Source organism: Cherax quadricarinatus, chromosome 2, assembly GCF_038502225.1.
Source record: "Cherax quadricarinatus isolate ZL_2023a chromosome 2, ASM3850222v1, whole genome shotgun sequence".
NCBI lineage: Eukaryota > Metazoa > Arthropoda > Malacostraca > Decapoda > Parastacidae > Cherax > Cherax quadricarinatus.
Window position 1 is genome coordinate 80,667,407 of NC_091293.1, and position 20,371 is coordinate 80,687,777.

General features: G+C 38.2%; 1 protein-coding gene across 1 annotated transcript in view; it reads left to right on the forward strand.

Annotated features, from left to right (window-relative positions):
* The window catches only part of LOC128688410 (PAX3- and PAX7-binding protein 1), a 198,569-nt gene that overhangs the window by 114,724 nt on the left and 63,474 nt on the right, over positions 1–20,371 (forward strand). Inside the window, exon 9 of the mRNA XM_053776269.2 lies at positions 11,338–11,461. Within this exon, the coding sequence (XP_053632244.1) occupies positions 11,338–11,461 (124 nt within the window). The remainder of the gene's footprint in view (positions 1–11,337; positions 11,462–20,371) is intronic.

Below are 20,371 nucleotides of genomic sequence, written 5' to 3' on the forward strand. Positions count from 1 at the left end.
ACCTCAGGTCCTTTTGTCCTTTAATGTCATCAGGTTTAGCTCCTTTAGGCACCCTGTTCCACTTTGTGAGAATTGTCAGGTTCCAGTTTCAGTTAGCCATATTTGTTGGACTGTCCTGTCCATCAACGAGCACGCAGAATTTACCTCCTACGTCATCACCACTCTAACGCCCTTATTTTATCTTCCTCCCTCTTTGACTTTTTGACAGCAACTGATTTATTACACAAACTTCGATAATACTTCCTTTAGCACTCCTCACAGCCCTTCCTAACTTTACTTTTGTTGTTCTCTCCACCCTTACTTATCTTTTGATCCTGCATCACTCCTTGCCCTGCAGTACTGTATGACCCTAGTAGGTTTAGTGCTTCTTTTTTATTATACTTATAATCCTCTAGCCTCTCCTCACAAAGAATAAAGAGGCTGAAACTTGTGACAATGTTTCGGTCGACTTAAACCATTGACTAGGCACACTAGACATAAGGGTCAGTTTCTTACATGCAGGTAATTTGTGTACTCTTCTCCTAGATCATACCCTTCAGCTCTGGGACTAGTTTGGTGCAAACCTTTTGCCATGTTTCCAGTTTCTTTACATGCTTAAATAGATGTGGATTCCATACTGTCACTACACACTCCAAGATGGGCCTCACACATGCCATGTATAAAGTTGTAAATGACTCCTTGTTAATGTTTCTGAAAGTACTCTTAAATTTACCAATCTCACATTTGCTGCAGCAGTTATTGGGTTGATTTGTGCTCAGGTGAAATATTTGGAACTGTTCCAACCCTGAAGAAGGTTAGCAGGCCTTTGTCTCCCGATCCTGTGCACTGTTTCTGAACATCTTCACCCTTTTCCAGTTTTCATAACTTTGCATTTGCTACGGTTAAATTCCAGTAGCCACCTGTCAAACTAATCCTGCAGCTTGTTCAGATCCATTTTGTAATCCTGCCTGGTCTACTTCTGTTTGCATTCTCCTCATTAGTTTCACATCAGTTGTGAATATGGACACCTCTGACTCGACTTCCTCTTTCATGTAGTTTACATACATAAACAGTACTGGTCCATGTACTGACCCTCTTGTAACTCCACTCCTCACACTCAGCCATTCTGGCACCTCCTCCCTAAAAGTAACTTGTTGCTTCCTTCTTGTTAAGTATTCCTTGTGTGCATGTGTAGGTGTGTGTGCATGTAAAGGTATGTGTAGGTGTGTATGCATATGTATGCGTGCAGGTGTGTGTGTGTGCATGCATGTGTGTCCTTTAAAAAAAAAAAGTAATTTTTTGCGAGGTCATAGATTAAGGGTTAGCCATTTCTAAGCACCCAGACTTGTAGGTATATAATATTTTTTTGCAGTCTGATTTACTTTGTATAAATTTATTACGTTTATTAAGCCCCATAAACAGAGGCATCGCTAGAGTTGGTGTCACCCGGGGCGGAATCATTGGTGTCACCCAGGGCGGAATCATTGGTGTCACACGGGGCAGCATCTTTAGTGTCACCCTCATGAAATCCAAGGGGTGGTAAACCCTAGTTACATCACTGCTGCATGACCAGTGACTAATATTTAATAATGAGAACGTTTAAAGGCCATAAACCGAACTTTATTAATGATAAAATAATTGCAGTAATATTGAGGAAACATTAACTCAAATACCACTTTGAGTACAGCTGACTGATCCTACATTTATTCATCTTCATCAATGAAAAAAATGAAAAAAAAAGAAAAACACTAGTTCCGATTTAACCTTGAGTACAGATAGCATCTCAAAGAATCTGATGTTTCATTTCCTTGCCTTCAATCCTGCAAAGTCATCTATCACATGATCAAAATCAATGATTTTCCCTATACTATAGGCCTATTTGTACTATGTAATCCTATAATAGGCTATATAGAAACAAATAATTTTTCTCTTAGGTTGCTGCAGCATGGTTTTGGCCACTAGTGTCACCTTCTTTAGAGGCTCTATGGTGTCACCCGGGGTGCCCCCCCCCTGCCCCTGCCTTACGACGCCTCTGCCCATAAATATTATGTTGTGGACATATTGGCATTCAGGTGGTTGCTTGTTATTATTGAAAATTCTTTTCTTGTCACTGAGGCTCAAATGGTGGCATGCCATTTTCATGTTTGTATATGTTACCAAAATATTTTCTTAAGATTTTTTTATTGTATGCTCATTCTTTATATTGAAGCAGCTGTATTAATTACTGCTCAGAGACATTTAAGTATTCACACATGACCTTTGATTGCTCTAGGATAAGACCTTATGATTAATCTTGTCATGTTGCTCTCACTTAAGATATACTCCTCGAGTACCCACCTTTTTCATCAGACTCGTACTAATTTTGAGTAAATACAACTTGTTTGTGCAAGGTGAAAGATTTATTGTATGTGGATAGATGACTTAGATGCAGTACTACTTGCTTTTAGGTAACATGTTTTATACAATATATCAAATGTGTTGACAATACACACATATTTTCAAGAATATTTCTTCTTTCTTAAAACTAAACATTTGTTTGCTTCCGAATGCTAAATTATGAATACATATTTGTGTTAATTTTTAATTAGTAAGGAGCTAATGTATGATTCATCTGAATGTCCAAAGTGGATAAAGACAAAGGCAGAACAGGAGGGCCCCCACTTTACAGCATTTTTCTTGATAGTGTTTTGCTAATACAGTGCCTTTCAATTATACCCATTCTTCATTTATTCATACTTCCTACAGTAAATATATTCACTACTCACTATAAGCTCAGGACAAAAATACTTTAAGGTAAGTAATGTGTGTACTGTATATGCATTTTTTAGGCCTAGCTTTAATGCTCAGTTAATATCATAGTGTAAACATGTTATCAGGCTTTTATATGCATTTGAAAGTGAAAAAAGGCTATGTTTCACTTTGCAGTAATTTTTGCTTCACAGCGGTGGCCTGGAACCTAACCTGCTGTATAAGCGGGGCCCTCCTGTATAATAAGAGCCTTTATTGCCAATGTTCTGCCCACACAGTGGACTTTATTAAGTTGCAACCAAATCTACCCAGTGGACAAAAATAATCATAATCTGTTTCTCATTTTTATCAGAAAGGAAAGAAACAGAGAAGTAGTGTGGAACAAATTAGTTAAAAATATGTAATACATGTTGACCATCACTAATCCGGCATCATTGGGACCTGTAGTGTGCCGCATTAGTGATTTTGCCAGATTATAGAGTGGTTAGGTTAGAATACCCTTAAGCCAGTGGCGATATTTATGCATCGGCGATTTCACCCACTTTACACCCTATTTTTGGCCCATTCCATTGTTCCAGTCTACCAAACTCATAACTATTTCACTAGTATTCCTTCTATTCTGTCGATTGAGTACAAGAAACCGCCCATTAACTTATTTCAGCTACCCAGTAAAGTGGTCAGAAATTGGTAACTTGTCCAATTTCACACAAATTTCTAGAGGAGTCAATTTCAAAATAGGGTCCAGAATAAGCAATACAGACAATCTGGGCACTAAAATAACATTTTCTGTTTATTAGTCACAGCTCCAGGCCCCACTTATATTACGCTTGCTCTCCATTTTGAATTTTTATTCACACAAAAAACAGAAGATTTACTATTATGCAGACTACTGCATTATTGTAATAATTGTATAAATAATGTCAACCCATTCGTGACTGCGCATTAGACCAGCCAGTTGTACACGTATTGGACGGTGATGTCATTTGTTTACTCTTGAACATCAGCAAAAATCGAACATTTCCGCAACTTTGAGCTCAATTTCAAGGTACTTTCCATCGTGGAATGAATCAAAATCACATCTATTTCTCTAATATTTCTTCCATTCTATCAAATTATAACGAGATTATTTGGTGTACTGAAAGCGGGTGTGTGAATGATAAACATCTTCGGAGGCTTCTTTGTTTATTGAAAAGTCGTGGTGGGTACACAGGCTTGTGTGTTGTGCCCATGGCCCAAGTAGGCCATGCCCATGAGAGGGAACTAGTAGTAGGCCTTGTGTTTTCCTGCTAGGCCACTGTGTGAGTGAGAGAGTGTGGGACCAGCTTCCCACAGACTTGGACAGGCCCAGAGGGCAGCACCTGAGTGGCACAAAATATGAACTAAGCTGGCAGACAGCAAGGCTGTCTGTGCAGACAGTACAGGCTATCTACAAAATGAGACCAAAAGAAACCAGGATACAACCATAAAAACCTTAGGAAAATACACCGCAAAGTCAGTTTTACACCAACGACGCGGTCTCCGTTTTTTCTCATGCACTGTGTGCTGCAGGATTTTTTTTATATAGTGCACACTTACCACACAGGCCTATTCTCTAATATGTAGGCCCAGATTTACTGGTCACATCTTATCCGAGTGAGCTGAGCTCATGGTGGCTGACAGTGGCTTCAAAGCCACCTTATCTTTTATGGACAATCTACAGTGTATGTGCTTTACACAACAAGAAGCATTTCTTTTATTCATTGGAACCATGGGTAGGGCTAAAAGTGAGTAGATTATGACAATAAATGGAGAAAAAGAAATTGGAATGACTTGTGCAGCAAGTAGCATCACCAAAAAGTAGCAGCTGGTTGGTGAGGCAACCTTGGAAATTTTAAATTATGCTAGCTGAAATTCATACCGGATTACTGATGGAACCGGATTACTGATTACCGGATTAGTGATGGCCAACCTGTACTGTAAAACACAATAGATAATTATGGTAAATATATTAAAACAAACACTTGTATTCTCAACCCTGCATGTTTCTTAACCCTTTGAATGTCGCAAGCCCCCTTTCTGAAGCTCATTCTATGTAGCAAAATTTTTGGGAAAAAAAAAAAATTTCTTATGAAATGATAGAGAATCTTTTCCTGATGGTAATGACACCAAAAGTACGAAATTTTGTCGAAAACTCGCAGAATTACGCTCCCGCAAGTTAGCGGTCTCAGCGACATATACGCATTAGCGATTTCGGCGATTTTGAGCCCTGTTTTTGGCCAATTCCATTGTTCCAGTTGACCAAACTCATAGCTATTTCTTTAGAACTCCATTTTTTCTATCAATTGAGTACAAGAAACCGTACATTTACCGATTTGAACTACCCAATAAAGTGGTCAGAAATTGGCAATTCGGCCGATTTCATGCAAATTAAAAAAGATGCCAATTTCAAAATATGGTCCAGAATAAACAATGTAGACATTCTTGGCACTAAAATAATATATCCTCTGTTCATTAGTCACGTCTCTAGGCCCCTCTTATATTACTATTGCTTTCTATTTTGATTTTTTATTCATACAAAAAATACAAATTTACTGTTATGCAGACTACTGCATTATTGTAAAAATGATATAAATAATATCAGTGCACTAGTGAAAGAATATTAGACTCCCCAGTTGATGTGTATTGGGTGTGTGGTGTGATTTGCTTACTCTTGAACATTGGTAAAAATCGAACATTTCCGATACTTTGAGCTCAATTTCAAGGTCGTTTTCATCGTGAAACTAATCAAAATCATCTCTGTTTCTGCAATACGTTTTCCATTTTATCACGTGAGATCATGAAAACAAGAATACAACGATAAATACTATACGAAAATACACCTCAAAGTCGGCATTTTAATCCAAAAAAAAGTAGTTTTTTTTTTTCTCATTATGTGCTGTGTGCTGCAGGATTTTTTTTATGTGGTGCACACTGACCACACAGACCCATTCTCTCACATGTGGGCCTACCAGCTTTCTCCTGCTTGATTTGAAGCCGCTAGAATCATTGAGTATATATACGCCCGAACTGGCTCATAAGACGTATACAGTTTATACGACCAAAACAGTCAAAGGGTTAAGAACATAATTAAATTATTTTTTCATTTTACCCTGGATATACTGTATTACATACTGTATATTCAATATGGTGACTTATTATGAAAATAATTAATAGTTAATATATATTCTTATATTGCACATTTTCTTGTGCAATGTTTTTATTGGTAAACTGAAAAGTGATGTGTAAATTTTTTCATTTAATTGATGTTACATAATATTAATTCTGCATAAATCAGTATTAGCTCTATAGTATTCCATCATGGAAATTCTGGAGGGATTCACAGTTACTTCTATGTTGTTTTCGACTGCTCGGTTCACACTCCTCTTAACTCTTAGAACTTTTAACCCTTTCACTGTCACGACCCTTGCTCACAAACTTGCTCTGTGTCAAAGAATTCTTACCCCCCCCCCCCCAAAAAAAAAAATTCTTATGAAACAATAAAGAATCTCTTTCCAAAGGTAATGAAACCAGAAGCATGAAATTTGATGGAACAGTTATGGAATTACACTCTTGCAGAGTTTGCAGTCTTGACGATATTTGCGCATTGGCGCTTTCGCCCATTTTGAGCCCTATTTTGGGCCAATTCCATTGTTCCAGTCTTCTGTATTCATAGCAATTTCACTAGTACTCCTTTTGTTCTGTTGATTGAGTACAAGAAACTGCCCATTTACTTATTTCAACTACCCAGTAAAGTGATCAGATTGGTAATTTGGCCAACTTCACACAAAAATTCAAGAAAGGCCAAGTTCAAAATAGGGTCTAAAATAAACAGTGCAGCATTCCTAGCACTATAATAAAAATTTTTCTGTTCATTAGTCACATCTCCATTCCCCTCTTATATTATGCTTGCTTTCCATTTTGAATTTTGATTCACACAAAAAATAGAAGATTTACTGTTATGCAGACTACTGCGTTATTGTAAAAAGTACTATGAATAATAATAGCGCATTTATGAAAGCATGTTAGACCCATCAGTTGACGTGTATTGGACGCATGACGTGATATTTGAGCATTGTCAAAAATCGAACATTTCCACAAGTTAGAGCTCAATTTCAAGCTACTTATAGTTGGTAAACCATTCGAAATCATCACTATTTCTGTAGTATATCTCCCATGCTATCAAATGAGACCAAGAAAACTAGAATAAAACCATAAATACTATACTAAAATACTCTGCAAAGTCGCTATATTAAACCAAAAACATGGTCGCAGTTTTTTTTTCATTATGCACTGCGTGCTGCAGGATTTTTTTTTTATACTGCACACACTGACTACTCAGACCCATTCAATCATATGTAGGCCTACCAGCTTTCTCCCACAAGATTGGAAGCCGCTAAAATTTTGGAGTAGTAGTATGGGACCAACACTGGCTTCAAAGCCGTAATGTTATGGGACTGACAGTGAAAGGGTTAATGATTTTTTTTCGTATAAATTTTTGAGGGTCCAAACAGTCATCATTTCTACTTACAAGCGATGGTGAATAGCTAGAAACCATCCTCTGCCAAGTTTTGAGCCACACTGCTTCACATCTGAGTGCCTCACTTCCCTTGGGAAATAGAAATAGAGCTCTCAGGTTTGTTCCTTGAGGAAAACCAAGAGTAAGCCTACAAAACACAGATCTCTGACTATACTTGGCCTTACAGCAGTGTCAGAGTCAACAAAAAATGAGTTCATTAATGAATACAAGAAGGCTATAGGGTTAAGAATATAGTAATGTAAAATAATATAATAAATGGAACAATAATTTGGGTAGCATTACTGCAGTAATTCATGGCACTAATTTTATGCACAGTTGATGCTCATTTATCCAGAATATACTGTACAAAACTGAGCTTAGCCCATGTACAGCACCAGCCAGCTGAACACCTTGCAAGGGTTCGGGAAAGTTTTCAGGTTTCTCTAGGGAAGGGGGTTAATTTGATAGAAAAGCAGAGCAGTTTATTATACAGCAGGACCCCTGTATCCACGGGGGATAAGTTCCAAGTACCTGCCATGGATAATAGCAAACCCTATATTGAAGTCCTATACATACCTATTATAAAGTTTAATTGATAAATTATGCACAATATGTGGAGAATTATCACTTTTTTTTAATGATGAAAAGCACTTTACAGCTTCTTTTAAGCTTTGAAGAACTGCCACCTGTTCGATTTTGTGCTCTGGAGCCATTATTATACAAAATGAGTATTTTTTGACCATGGTAAACCGTGGATAACAGAAACAATGTAAAACGAATCAGTGGATACAGGGGTTTTGCTGTATATGAAAGTAACTTGTTAAAAATAAAATTAACAAGTTTGAGTTAACTGATATTTAAAAAATAATATTAATACAGTGGAACCTCGGTTTTCAAATGTAATTTGTTCTAGATGTCAATTTGGCAACCAAAAATTGCTGACAACCAAAGCAATTTTTCCCATAAAGAATAATGTATATAGAATTAATCTGTTCCAGACCTGAAATGACAATATAATATATTAACCCTTTCAGGGTCCAAAGGCCAAATTTCAAAACAGGGTTCAGAATAAAAAATGCAGGCATTCCTGGAACTAAACTAACATTTCCTCTGTTCATTAGCTATGTTTTGAGGCTTTACAAATGAATTCCATTTTGATTTTTTATTCACATAATGAATTTTTATTCAAACCAAAAAAATAGATGATTTACTGTTATGCAATACTGTAATAATTGCATAAATAATATCACATTTGTGAACGTATATTAGACCCACCGGCTGGCGTGTATTAGATGTGTGGGATTATTTATTTAGTCTTGAACATCGGCAAAAATTTAACATTTCTGCTATTTTGAGCTCAGTTTCAACCCATTTCCATTACTAAAACCAATCAAAATTATCTCCATTTCTGTAACATATCTTCCATTCTATCAAATGAGACCAAGAAATCGCAAATACAACTATAAAAAAACATAAAAAACACTGCAGAGTCGCTGTTTTAATCGAAAATTATGGTCTCAGTTTTTTTTCTCTCATTATGCACTGTGTGCTGCAGGATTTGTTTTATGGGGTGCACACACCACATAGATGTATTCTCTCACATCTAGGCCCAAGTTTATCGCTCACAGCTTATCAGAGTGAGCTGAGTTCATGGCATAGATCTACGGTTTGGACCCTCAACATCTAGCCGTAGATCTATGCCACGGACCCTCAAAGGGTTAATAATGTACTAACTACTACAAAGAACAATGTATAAAATTATACAGCACAGGAAAACTGTAAAAAATGAATACTAAATTAAAATTTAACTGAAATACTGTACGGTAAATGAAAATTTTACTCCCCCTTACCAACTAGAGGAGAGCTAATAGCATATTGGAAGCAGGAGGTGGAGGAGAGGAGGGGGTATGTTACTGATTGGAAGGAGAGTCACCTTCTGTTAATGTGTCAAATAACTGTCCTTGTGGTGTTGTTTCTCCTCTTTGTTTTTTTTTCACCACGTACTTTGTCTCACTAAAAGCCTGTCCAGTGAGGTTTGTTTGTTTCCTAGACACACTGTTATTGTACATGTTAGAGAGAGAGATGGATGACCTCTGCTTTGGCTCATATTTTTACAGCAAACTCCTGCACTTCATACCATTTAGCACACATTTCCTTGACAAGTGCAATGGGCACATCATTCCTTTTCTCCTCTTCTGATGACAGCTCCTCCACTGCAATCTGTTGCTGCTCCTTCTGAAGGTCTAGAAGTTCTTCTGTGGTGAGTTCAGTTCTATTCTCCTTCAACTCCTCCACATCATCTTCAGTCAACTCTAGGCCCAAGGTCTTTCCCAAGGATGCAATATCCTCTACTGGCTCAGGCTCATCTTCAAAACCTTCAAAATCCCTGGCTGCTACAAAGTCAGGCCACAATTTCTTCCATGCTGACTACATGGTCCTGGAAGACACATTCCCCCAGGCTTTGTCTTTAAGCCTCAAGCAAGTGAGGATATTGAATTGGCCCTTCCAGAACTCCCTGAGGGTTAAATTTGTTTCTGAAGTGACTTCACAGTGCCTTTCAAAAAGTGCTTTGGTGTAGAGTTTCTTGAAGTTAGAAATGACCTGCTGATCCATGGGCTGGATGAGAGGAGTGGTGTTAGGAGGCAAGACCTAGGCAAGAACTTAACAGTTATAAAACTGAACTCCTCCAGCAACACGTTTTCCAAGCTTGAAGGGTGAGCAGGAGCATTATCCATAAGTAAAAGGACCAAGTGGCAATTATTTTTTAATGAGGTACTTTTTGACAGTGGGAGAAAAGACCTCATGAACCCACTCAATAAAAAGTGATCTTGTCGACAACCAAGAAAACATACAAAAACCAGGACATTTTGTTCTCAAACACTTGATTCAAAAACCGATTTATTGACAACCGAGGTTCGACTATACTGTAATTTAAAAAATTATTTAATTTCCGTTGCTGTGGCAGCTTTAAGACTTTGATTTATATGGGTTTAGAGCTTCCCAATAATAATTACTATAATGGGAGCTTCATTTCTCTCTCAACACACTGTAAAGACACTAATGTTTTTCCTAGACTTTTTTTTTAAGTCATAAATGGATGAAGTTAATACATAAGCAATGGTGGCATAGGCCACCATACTAATCACACTACCATAATAAACTCTCATTCATAAAAATAGCTACTTAAATAATATATTCATGAGTAAATAACTTAAAAAGTTTTATCAAGGTGTATGGGAGGAAGGGGGTTAGTGGGGTTTGGAGGTAATTTTTTTTATAGATTTTAATTTACAGGCTAATAATTGTTATCCTATCTCAGGTGATTTTTAAAGCCAGGCTTGATCTAAGGTATACTAGCACCCTTCTTGGCATATAACCCAAAATTGCCCACTAACACCCAGGTACAGTAATCCCTTTATATATTGGATTACTGAAATAATGGACAAAATCCACTGGATAAATTGCACTTAAAACTATCTATTTTCAGTGTTTAAAGTAGTATATATGTAAATTGTGTGTACACTACTATATAAGGTGTACAGTAGAGCACTTTGTCTTTTTTTTTTTTTTTTTTTTTTTTTTTATGTTTTAACAAACACTGAAATTTCACCCTATTAGTCCATTGTGTTGAGGCTTTACAGTACCTTGTTACTGCTAAGTGAACATGGACAACGGGTGTAAGAAAACATGCCCTACGCTTCTATTGGTGTTTCTTGGCTGCTGTGATGTGGGGAAGGGGAGTGGGTGGGTTTGGTGAGAGCACATTAGAAACAGCTGTTATTACTCCGAGTTCAAAGAAGTGTATTAGGAGTCTTGCAGGTAAGAAATTTTTACCCAGAATTAAAATTTGTTAGGTGCCATTTAGTGATTATTTTGCCTGTGACATCCCTTATGAAAGTAGCAGATATAAAATTTTCCCATAAATTAATTTTATGTCCAGATATAATATATCTTTCTCCCAAATGCACAGTTTCTTATAACAATAAGAAAAAAATTTTTTTTTTTAAAGCCAGTTATATTTACTCAAATAATAACTGCCTAAAAGAAAGTGAATAACAGAAACATTCTGTTGGCAGGTGCCAGAGATCAGTGCTCTAGAGGATCAGGTGTACATTCTGTATCGGCAACGAGCGCAGAAAGCAGTACAACGCAGACGCCAGGATGTTAGAGATCAAAACGATGAGTTTTCACCATTTGCAGGTTGGTCATTACTTACTTTGTCTGATTAGCTTCAGGTTCTTGTTACCTCAAGTTAAGGGACTAATAGGAAAAGTGTGTCTGGTAATGCCAATTTTCTGCTAAATTTCCATCTTCCTCAGCAACCCATACTCTTAAACAGTACCTTACTGTGGCACTAAATGTAAATGTTAAGGCTTTATTGTCATGCTTCATTTATCATCTCATTGGTTCCCCATGTTGTTTCAAATCAGAATGCAGCTATGCTTTTATGCATAATTGTTCTTGTGTTCTTACATGTTATATATATACTACTTGGTTATATTTAATTACATATTTGACATTAACCTAATGTAATCTTGCCTGAAGAGGGTATGTAGAAAAAAATGGCATAAGCACAGGCAATGTGAAATAGATGTTTCTGTTAGGACTAGGGCAAGTTGACTGTACTCGTTAGAAATGTGAAAATTTTGTAAGATAGGCTGTTGCCAGTTTGTTTTCTATATAGAATTATGACATTTCTAGACTCAGCTGATGAAATGGTTGTCAGCAGGAGGCAAGAAAGCCATCATTCAGCTTTGGCAAACAGTGAATTGTGATTTTTCCATCTCTGCTATGATATTTGTATTTCCTGCCTCTTTTACAGCTGCCTTCACCATTACTTGGGGTCATGTTTGGAGGCTTGCTAGTGGTTTATCACAATCCATAATAGAAATTCAGTAGTATATGCTTAGCTTTGAAATGCAAGATGTTCAGTAGACCATCTTTTAACAATGTTTTGTTTGGCATGTTTTGGTTATAGCACTATTGAAGAATTGCTGCATATTTTTGTATAACACTTTGTAAAATTTACTTAACATGGTTCACTTTGTGGGAGGGGAAAAAATTTTGAGCGTGCATCACCCACGGGATACACTCTGCTTGGCTATTGGTTAGACCATTGAGTCAACGGGAAAGACCTACCACCATCCCCCACCACCCTTGTCCCAGTCTTTGGTTCATACGCGTGTAGTACATACCACCCTCTGCTAGGAGTTTAGATCTTTTAATTGCCATATCATAAATCTGCCAAGCAATCATGGCACCCAGTAGGCATACAAATGTTGCTGAAAGTGGCAAGAAAAGGTATAAGCGTTAGGGTCTTAGAATGAAGAAAATAGAGATACATGTATTAGACAAGAGATAGCCTGTGTCCGTAATGAAGCGTCACTTTGTGCACATAAGAATGAGGTAAATATGAGTTTGTGTGATTGACTTACTGACTTGATTGACTGACTGACTGACTTTGACTGACTTATTGACTTGTCTGACTGACTTGACTGATTTACTGACTTGACTGATTTACTGACTGACTGACTTGACTGACAGGATTACTGACTGACCAATTGACTTACTGACTGACTTTACTGACTTGACTGACTGACTTACTGACTTGACTGACTGACTTACTGACTTGACTGACTGACTGACTTGACTGACTTACTGACTGACTTACTGACTTGACTGACTGACTTACTGACTGACTTACTGACTGACTTACTGACTGACTTACTTGACTTGACTTTGACTGACTGACTTTGACTTTGACTTTGACTGACTGACTGACTGGATTACTGACTGACCAATTGACTGACTTACTGACTGACTTTACTGACTTGACTTACTGACTGGCTTTACTGACTTGACTTACTGACTTTACTGATTTACTGACTGACTTAAAGTTAGACTTTGTCACTGAAGACGGACCCTGAAACAGTGTCTAGAGCAGCTGATGCCTTACCGTCAATTGTATAATGTACTGTGGGGTAAAATAGAACAGAAATCCATTACAGAATTTATGCACTCTCCAGTACAACCATCGACTTCAATACCAAAACCTCTGCCATCCACCTCAGCCCAGTAGGGCCACAGCATAACTCTCCACTCTCCACAATCATCTACAAACACCGGTACCCACAATTTAGGTAAAAAATACTATTATTATTTCTGTTACATTTGTAATCTTAAGTAGTAAAAACAACAAATTGCATCACAACAATGAACTACAATTACATATTCACTTTTATTTTTGTAAGAACTGTTGGTCTAAAAAAAAGATGTTTGGCTTTTTGGGGGCTTCTTGGAACGTAACCCTATTTTTTCCATAAGTTCTTCAGTTTGTCTAACACAGTTTTAACTAAAACGGCATTTTCAGGAACATAACTGCTGCGTTAAGCAGTGGTCTACTGTACATTTCTGAGTAAGGTTCGATGAACCACAGAGACCACCATGTCCCAATGCAAGATGTTTTCAGCACTGCTGAAATGATCTTCCCTAGCTTTAGCTGGACGGGATTCATCTCTGCCAGACATAGACAACTAGAATGAAGATGATAAAGAAAATAGGAGGATTAGTCTTACTGAGCTACAAATTGGTAGAAATTTATTTTGGTGGGTATAGAGAAGTGTGGGCTGGTTGTGCTCCTACTGATTCATCAAACCCTACATAAAAATACATTTTCTTTCAGCAGTATATTCAGGTTGTTTGTTTCGGGATTCAGCTACAAATAAAGAATGTGTTACAGTGTTTATTATTTAACATCTTGTTTCTTTAACATGTGGGATGACTTGGAGGAAGTATAAATCTGTAATGGAGGGTAGGGGTCGTCCTAAGAAAGGTTGGAGGGAAGGGGTAAAAGCTTTGTTTTTGTATGCGAGAGGATTGAACATCCAAAAGGTGTATGTGAGCATGTTAGACAGAAGTGAGTAGAAGCAAGTGGTTTTTATGACTTGATGTATTGTTGGAGCCTGAGCAAGGTGACTTTTTTTGAAGGGATTCAGGGAATCCAGTTAACTGGCCTTAAGCCCTGGAGGTGGGAAATATAGTGCCTGCACTCTGAGGGAGTGGTGAGTATGTTACTGTTTGGAGGGGCATCTGAACTGTAGTATTGGTGTACCTCTGGCAGAACAGTGATGGAATGAGCAGTGGTCACCTACCTCAGTGGGAGACGGGCAGTGTGTTAAAAAAAATTCACTGCAATGCCTCCGCAACTGTTAATTTCCATTGTGTATTGTTTCCTCACTCCTTCCAGTCTTCATCTTTGTCTGCCGTTACTTGTCATCATGTTCCTGTGTTTACACCTTCACAGCCTAATGCTCCTTGCTGAATGGAGCATTTATGCTTTATTGATTGAAAGAGTTTTAACATGAATGCTTTCTCTGTATTTTGTCATCTTTTGCATAGAATGTCTCAACATGCAGTATGTACATTGTACAGTGAGGTTATTTCAGTACAGGTTTCACTATGTATGGATTCACTTGGAGTCATAACATTTTTTTATCTGACATGACCTAACATGTTGAATGATCGTAACGTCAGTATTGTTTTAATTATAATCAGACACATCAATATTGTTCTAATAAGATATTAAATATTCAGTGGATGCATTAGCAATACAGGATGGATAATGAGAACCTTCAAAACTAGGGAGGCCAAGCCCATGATGACACTCTTCAGGTCACTTGTTCTATCTAGGCTGGAATATTGCTGCACACTAACAGCACCTTTCAAGGCAGGTGAAATTGCTGACCTAGAAAATGTACAGAGAACCTTCCTGGCGCGCATAACGGAGATAAAACACCTCAATTACTGGGAGCGCTTGAGGTTCCTAAACCTTTATTCCCTGGAATGCAGGCGGGAGAGATACATGATTATATACACCTGGAAAATCCTAGAGGGACTAGTACCGAACTTGCACACGAAAATCACTCACTACGAAAGCAAAAGACTTGGCAGACGATGCACCATCCCCCCAATAAAAAGCAGGGGTGTCACTAGCACGTTAAGAGACCATACAATAAGTGTCAGGGGCCCGAGACTGTTCAACTGCCTCCCAGCATACATAAGAGGGATTACCAACAGACCCCTGGCAGTCTTCAAGCTGGCACTGGACAAGCACCTAAAGTCGGTTCCTGACCAGCCGGGCTGTGGCTCGTACGTTGGTTTGCGTGCAGCCAGCAGCAACAGCCTGGTTGATCAGGCTCTGATCCACCAGGAGGCCTGGTCACAGACCGGGCCGTGGGGGCATTGACCCCTGGAACTCTCTCCAGGTAATCTCCAGGTAAACAGTACAGTAAGAAAAGATATGCCGCTCTGCATTTCTTCTCCAAGGTATGTAAATGTCGTATGTACACCAGATCTAATTCAGTTAGCCTCACAAACTCCATTTTCTCTTATAACACTTCTGACTTTTTGATAGCTAGAATGTTTGACCACAATCCTCCTCCCTCTGCTGCCCACATAATGGTATATTTTATTCATTCTAGAGTGTATTTCAGCTTTCTATCTTATTTATATTAGATGAATTGTGACAAATAAATAAGCTGTAGAATTGATATTAGGGTTATTTTGTCATGCCTCCTGAGAGCAGGAATTCATCTGGAAAATGGGTACCTGGGTGTTAGTCGACTGGTGTGGGTCGCATCCTGGGACACTGACCTAAGGAGGCCTGGTCACAGACCGGGCCGCGGGGGCGTTGACCCCCGGAACTCTCTCCAGGTAAACTCTCTCCAGGTATGCCTCCTGAGAGCAGGAATTCATCTGGAACGAATTAATGGCATTTCGATTAACCCTTTCAGGGTCCAAACCGTAGATCTACGCCATGAGTTCAGCTCACTCTGATAAGCTGTGAGCGGTAAAATTGGGCCTAGATGTGAGAAAATACATCTATGTGGTATGTGTGCACCCCATAAAACAAATTCTGCAGCACACAGTGCATAATGAGAGAAAAAACTGAGACCATAATTTTCGATTAAAACAGCAACTCTGCAGTGTTTTTTTTTTGTATGTTTTTTATAGTTGTATTTGCGATTTCTTGGTCTCATTTTATAGAATGGAAGATGTATTACAGAAATAGAGATGATTTTGATTGGTTTTAATACTGAAAATGACTTGAAACTGAGCTCAAAGTTGCGGAAATGTTAAATTTTTGCCGATGTTCAAGAGTAAATAAATGACCTTCCACATCTAATACACGCCAGTTAGTGGGTCTAATATATGCTCACAAATGTGCTAATATTATTTATGTAGTTATTACAATATTGCCTGACAGTAAATCTTCTATTTTTTGGTTTGAATAAAAATTCTTTATGTGAATTAAAAATCAAAATGGAATTCATTTGTAAAGCCTGAAAATGTAACTAATGAACAGAGGAAATGTTAGTTTAGTGCCAGGAATGCCTGCATTGTTTATTCTGGACCCTATTTTGAATTTGGAATGTTTTGAACTTTGCACTAAATTGGCCAAATTACCAATTTCCAATCACTTTATTTTGTAGTTGAAACAGTTGATGTGGCAATTTCTTGTGCTCAATCGATAAAATAAAAGTAATACTAGTGAAATAGCTAAGACTTTGGTCGACTGGAATAGGTAATTGGCCTAAAATGGGAGTGAAAGTCGGCAAAATCGCCGATGCGTAAATATCGCTGACACATCAAAATTCACGAGAGCATAATTTCGTCAGTTTTCCATCAGATTTCATACTTTTTGTTTTATTACCTTCAGAAAAAGATTCTCTACCATTTCATAAGAAAAAATAGCAAAATTATTTTTTTGAAAATTCTTGGACACTGGTGTGCACTTTGAAATTTGGCCTCTGGACCCTGAAAGGGTTAATTTAAATGAGGAAAATTGACCCAGCATACGAACAAATCAGGATATGAACAAGTCCATGGAACGGATTAAATTCGTAAACCGAGGTTCCACTATACTCATTATTTAACTTTACCAAAAATCACCTAATTACATAAATCTTAAAACTTCAAATCGAGACTCTCAAAGTTCATACATTATTAACCCTTTGACTGTTTCAGGCCCCTCTCTGAAACTGTCATTCTATGTCACTCAATTTTTGAAAAAAAAATTATTTTTTCTTATGAAATGATAGAGAATCTTTTCCCGATGGTAATGACACCAAAAGTTCGAAATTTGGTCGAAAACTCATGGAATTATGCTCCCGCGAATTTAACGGTCTCGGCGACATATGCGTATCGGCGATTTCGCTGACTTTGAGCCCTATTTTCAGCCAATTCCATTGTTTCAGTTGACCAAACTCATAGCTATTTCTTTAGAACTCCATTTTATCTATCAGCTGAGTACAAGAAACCTCCCATTTACTAATTTGGACTACCCAATATGGTGGTCAGAAATTGGCAATTTGGCCAATTTCACACAAACTAAAAAAGATGCCAATTTCAAAATAGGGTCCAGAATAAACAAGGTAGACATTCGTGGCACTAAAATAACATATGCTCTGTTCATTAGTCACATCTCTAGGCCCCTCTTATATTATTATTGCTTTCTATTTTGATTTTTTATTCATACAAAAAAATACAAAATTTACTGTTATGCAGACTACTGCTTTATTGTAAAAATGGTATAAATAATATCAGTGCACTAGTGAAAGAATATTAGACTCCCCAGTTGACGTGTATTGGACGTGTGGTGTGATTTATTTACTACTGAACATTGGTAAAAATCGAACATTTCTGCTACTTTGAGCTCAGTTTCAAGGTCGTTTTCATCATCAAAGTAATGAAAATCATCTCTATTTCTGTAATATGTTTCCCATTTTATCACCTAAGACCATGAAAACGCGAATACAACGATAAATACTATACGAAAATACACCTCAAAGTCGGCGTTTTATTCCAAAAAAGCGATTAGTTTTTTTTTTCTCATTATGCAATGTGTGCTGCAGGATTTTTTTTATGTGGTGCACACTGACCACACAGACCCATTCTCTCACATGTGGACCTACCAGCTTTCTCCCGCTTGATTTGAAGCCGCTAGAATTTTTTTTTTTTTTTTTTATTATCACACCGGCCGATTCCCACCAAGGCAGGGTGGCCCGAAAAAGAAAAACTTTCACCATCATTCACTCCATCACTGTCTTGCCAGAAGGGTGCTTTACACTACAGTTTTTAAACTGCAACATTAACACCCCTCCTTCAGAGTGCAGGCACTGTACTTCCCATCTCCAGGACTCAAGTCCGGCCTGCCGGTTTCCCTGAATCCCTTCATAAATGTTACTTTGCTCACACTCCAACAGCACGTCAAGTATTAAAAACCATTTGTCTCCATTCACTCCTATCAAACACGCTCACGCATGCCTGCTGGAAGTCCAAGCCCCTCGCACACAAAACCTCCTTTACCCCCTCCCTCCAACCCTTCCTAGGCCGACCCCTACCCCGCCTTCCTTCCACTACAGACTGATACACTCTTGAAGTCATTCTGTTTCGCTCCATTCTCTCTACATGTCCGAACCACCTCAACAACCCTTCCTCAGCCCTCTGGACAACAGTTTTGGTAATCCCGCACCTCCTCCTAACTTCCAAACTACGAATTCTCTGCATTATATTCACACCACACATTGCCCTCAGACATGACATCTCCACTGCCTCCAGCCTTCTCCTCGCTGCAACATTCATCACCCACGCTTCACACCCATATAAGAGCGTTGGTAAAACTATACTCTCATACATTCCCCTCTTTGCCTCCAAGGACAAAGTTCTTTGTCTCCACAGACTCCTAAGTGCACCACTCACTCTTTTTCCCTCATCAATTCTATGATTCACCTCATCTTTCATAGACCCATCCGCTGACACGTCCACTCCCAAATATCTGAATACGTTCACCTCCTCCATACTCTCTCCCTCCAATCTGATATTCAATCTTTCATCACCTAATCTTTTTGTTATCCTCATAACCTTACTCTTTCCTGTATTCACCTTTAATTTTCTTCTTTTGCACACCCTACCAAATTCATCCACCAATCTCTGCAACTTCTCTTCAGAATCTCCCAAGAGCACAGTGTCATCAGCAAAGAGCAGCTGTGACAACTCCCACTTTGTGTGTGATTCTTTATCTTTTAACTCCACGCCTCTTGCCAAGACCCTCGCATTTACTTCTCTTACAACCCCATCTATAAATATATTAAACAACCACGGTGACATCACACATCCTTGTCTAAGGCCTACTTTTACTGGGAAAAAATTTCCCTCTTTCCTACATACTCTAACTTGAGCCTCACTATCCTCGTAAAAACTCTTCACTGCTTTCAGTAACCTACCTCCTACACCATACACTTGCAACATCTGCCACATTGCCCCCCTATCCACCCTGTCATACGCCTTTTCCAAATCCATAAATGCCACAAAAACCTCTTTAGCCTTATCTAAATACTGTTCACTTATATGTTTCACTGTAAACACCTGGTCCACACACCCCCTACCTTTCCTAAAGCCTCCTTGTTCATCTGCTATCCTATTCTCCGTCTTACTCTTAATTCTTTCAATTATAACTCTACCATACACTTTACCAGGTACACTCAACAGACTTATCCCCCTATAATTTTTGCACTCTCTTTTATCCCCTTTGCCTTTATACAAAGGAACTATGCATGCTCTCTGCCAATCCCTAGGTACCTTACCCTCTTCCATACATTTATTAAATAATTGCACCAACCACTCCAAAACTATATCCCCACCTGCTTTTAACATTTCTATCTTTATCCCATCAATCCCGGCTGCCTTACCCCCTTTCATTTTACCTACTGCCTCACGAACTTCCCCCACACTCACAACTGGCTCTTCCTCACTCCTACAAGATGTTATTCCTCCTTGCCCTATACACGAAATCACAGCTTCCCTATCTTCATCAACATTTAACAATTCCTCAAAATATTCCTTCCATCTTCCCAATACCTCTAACTCTCCATTTAATAACTCTCCTCTCCTATTTTTAACTGACAAATCCATTTGTTCTCTAGGCTTTCTTAACTTGTTAATCTCACTCCAAAACTTTTTCTTATTTTCAACAAAATTTGTTGATAACATCTCACCCACTCTCTCATTTGCTCTCTTTTTACATTGCTTCACCACTCTCTTAACTTCTCT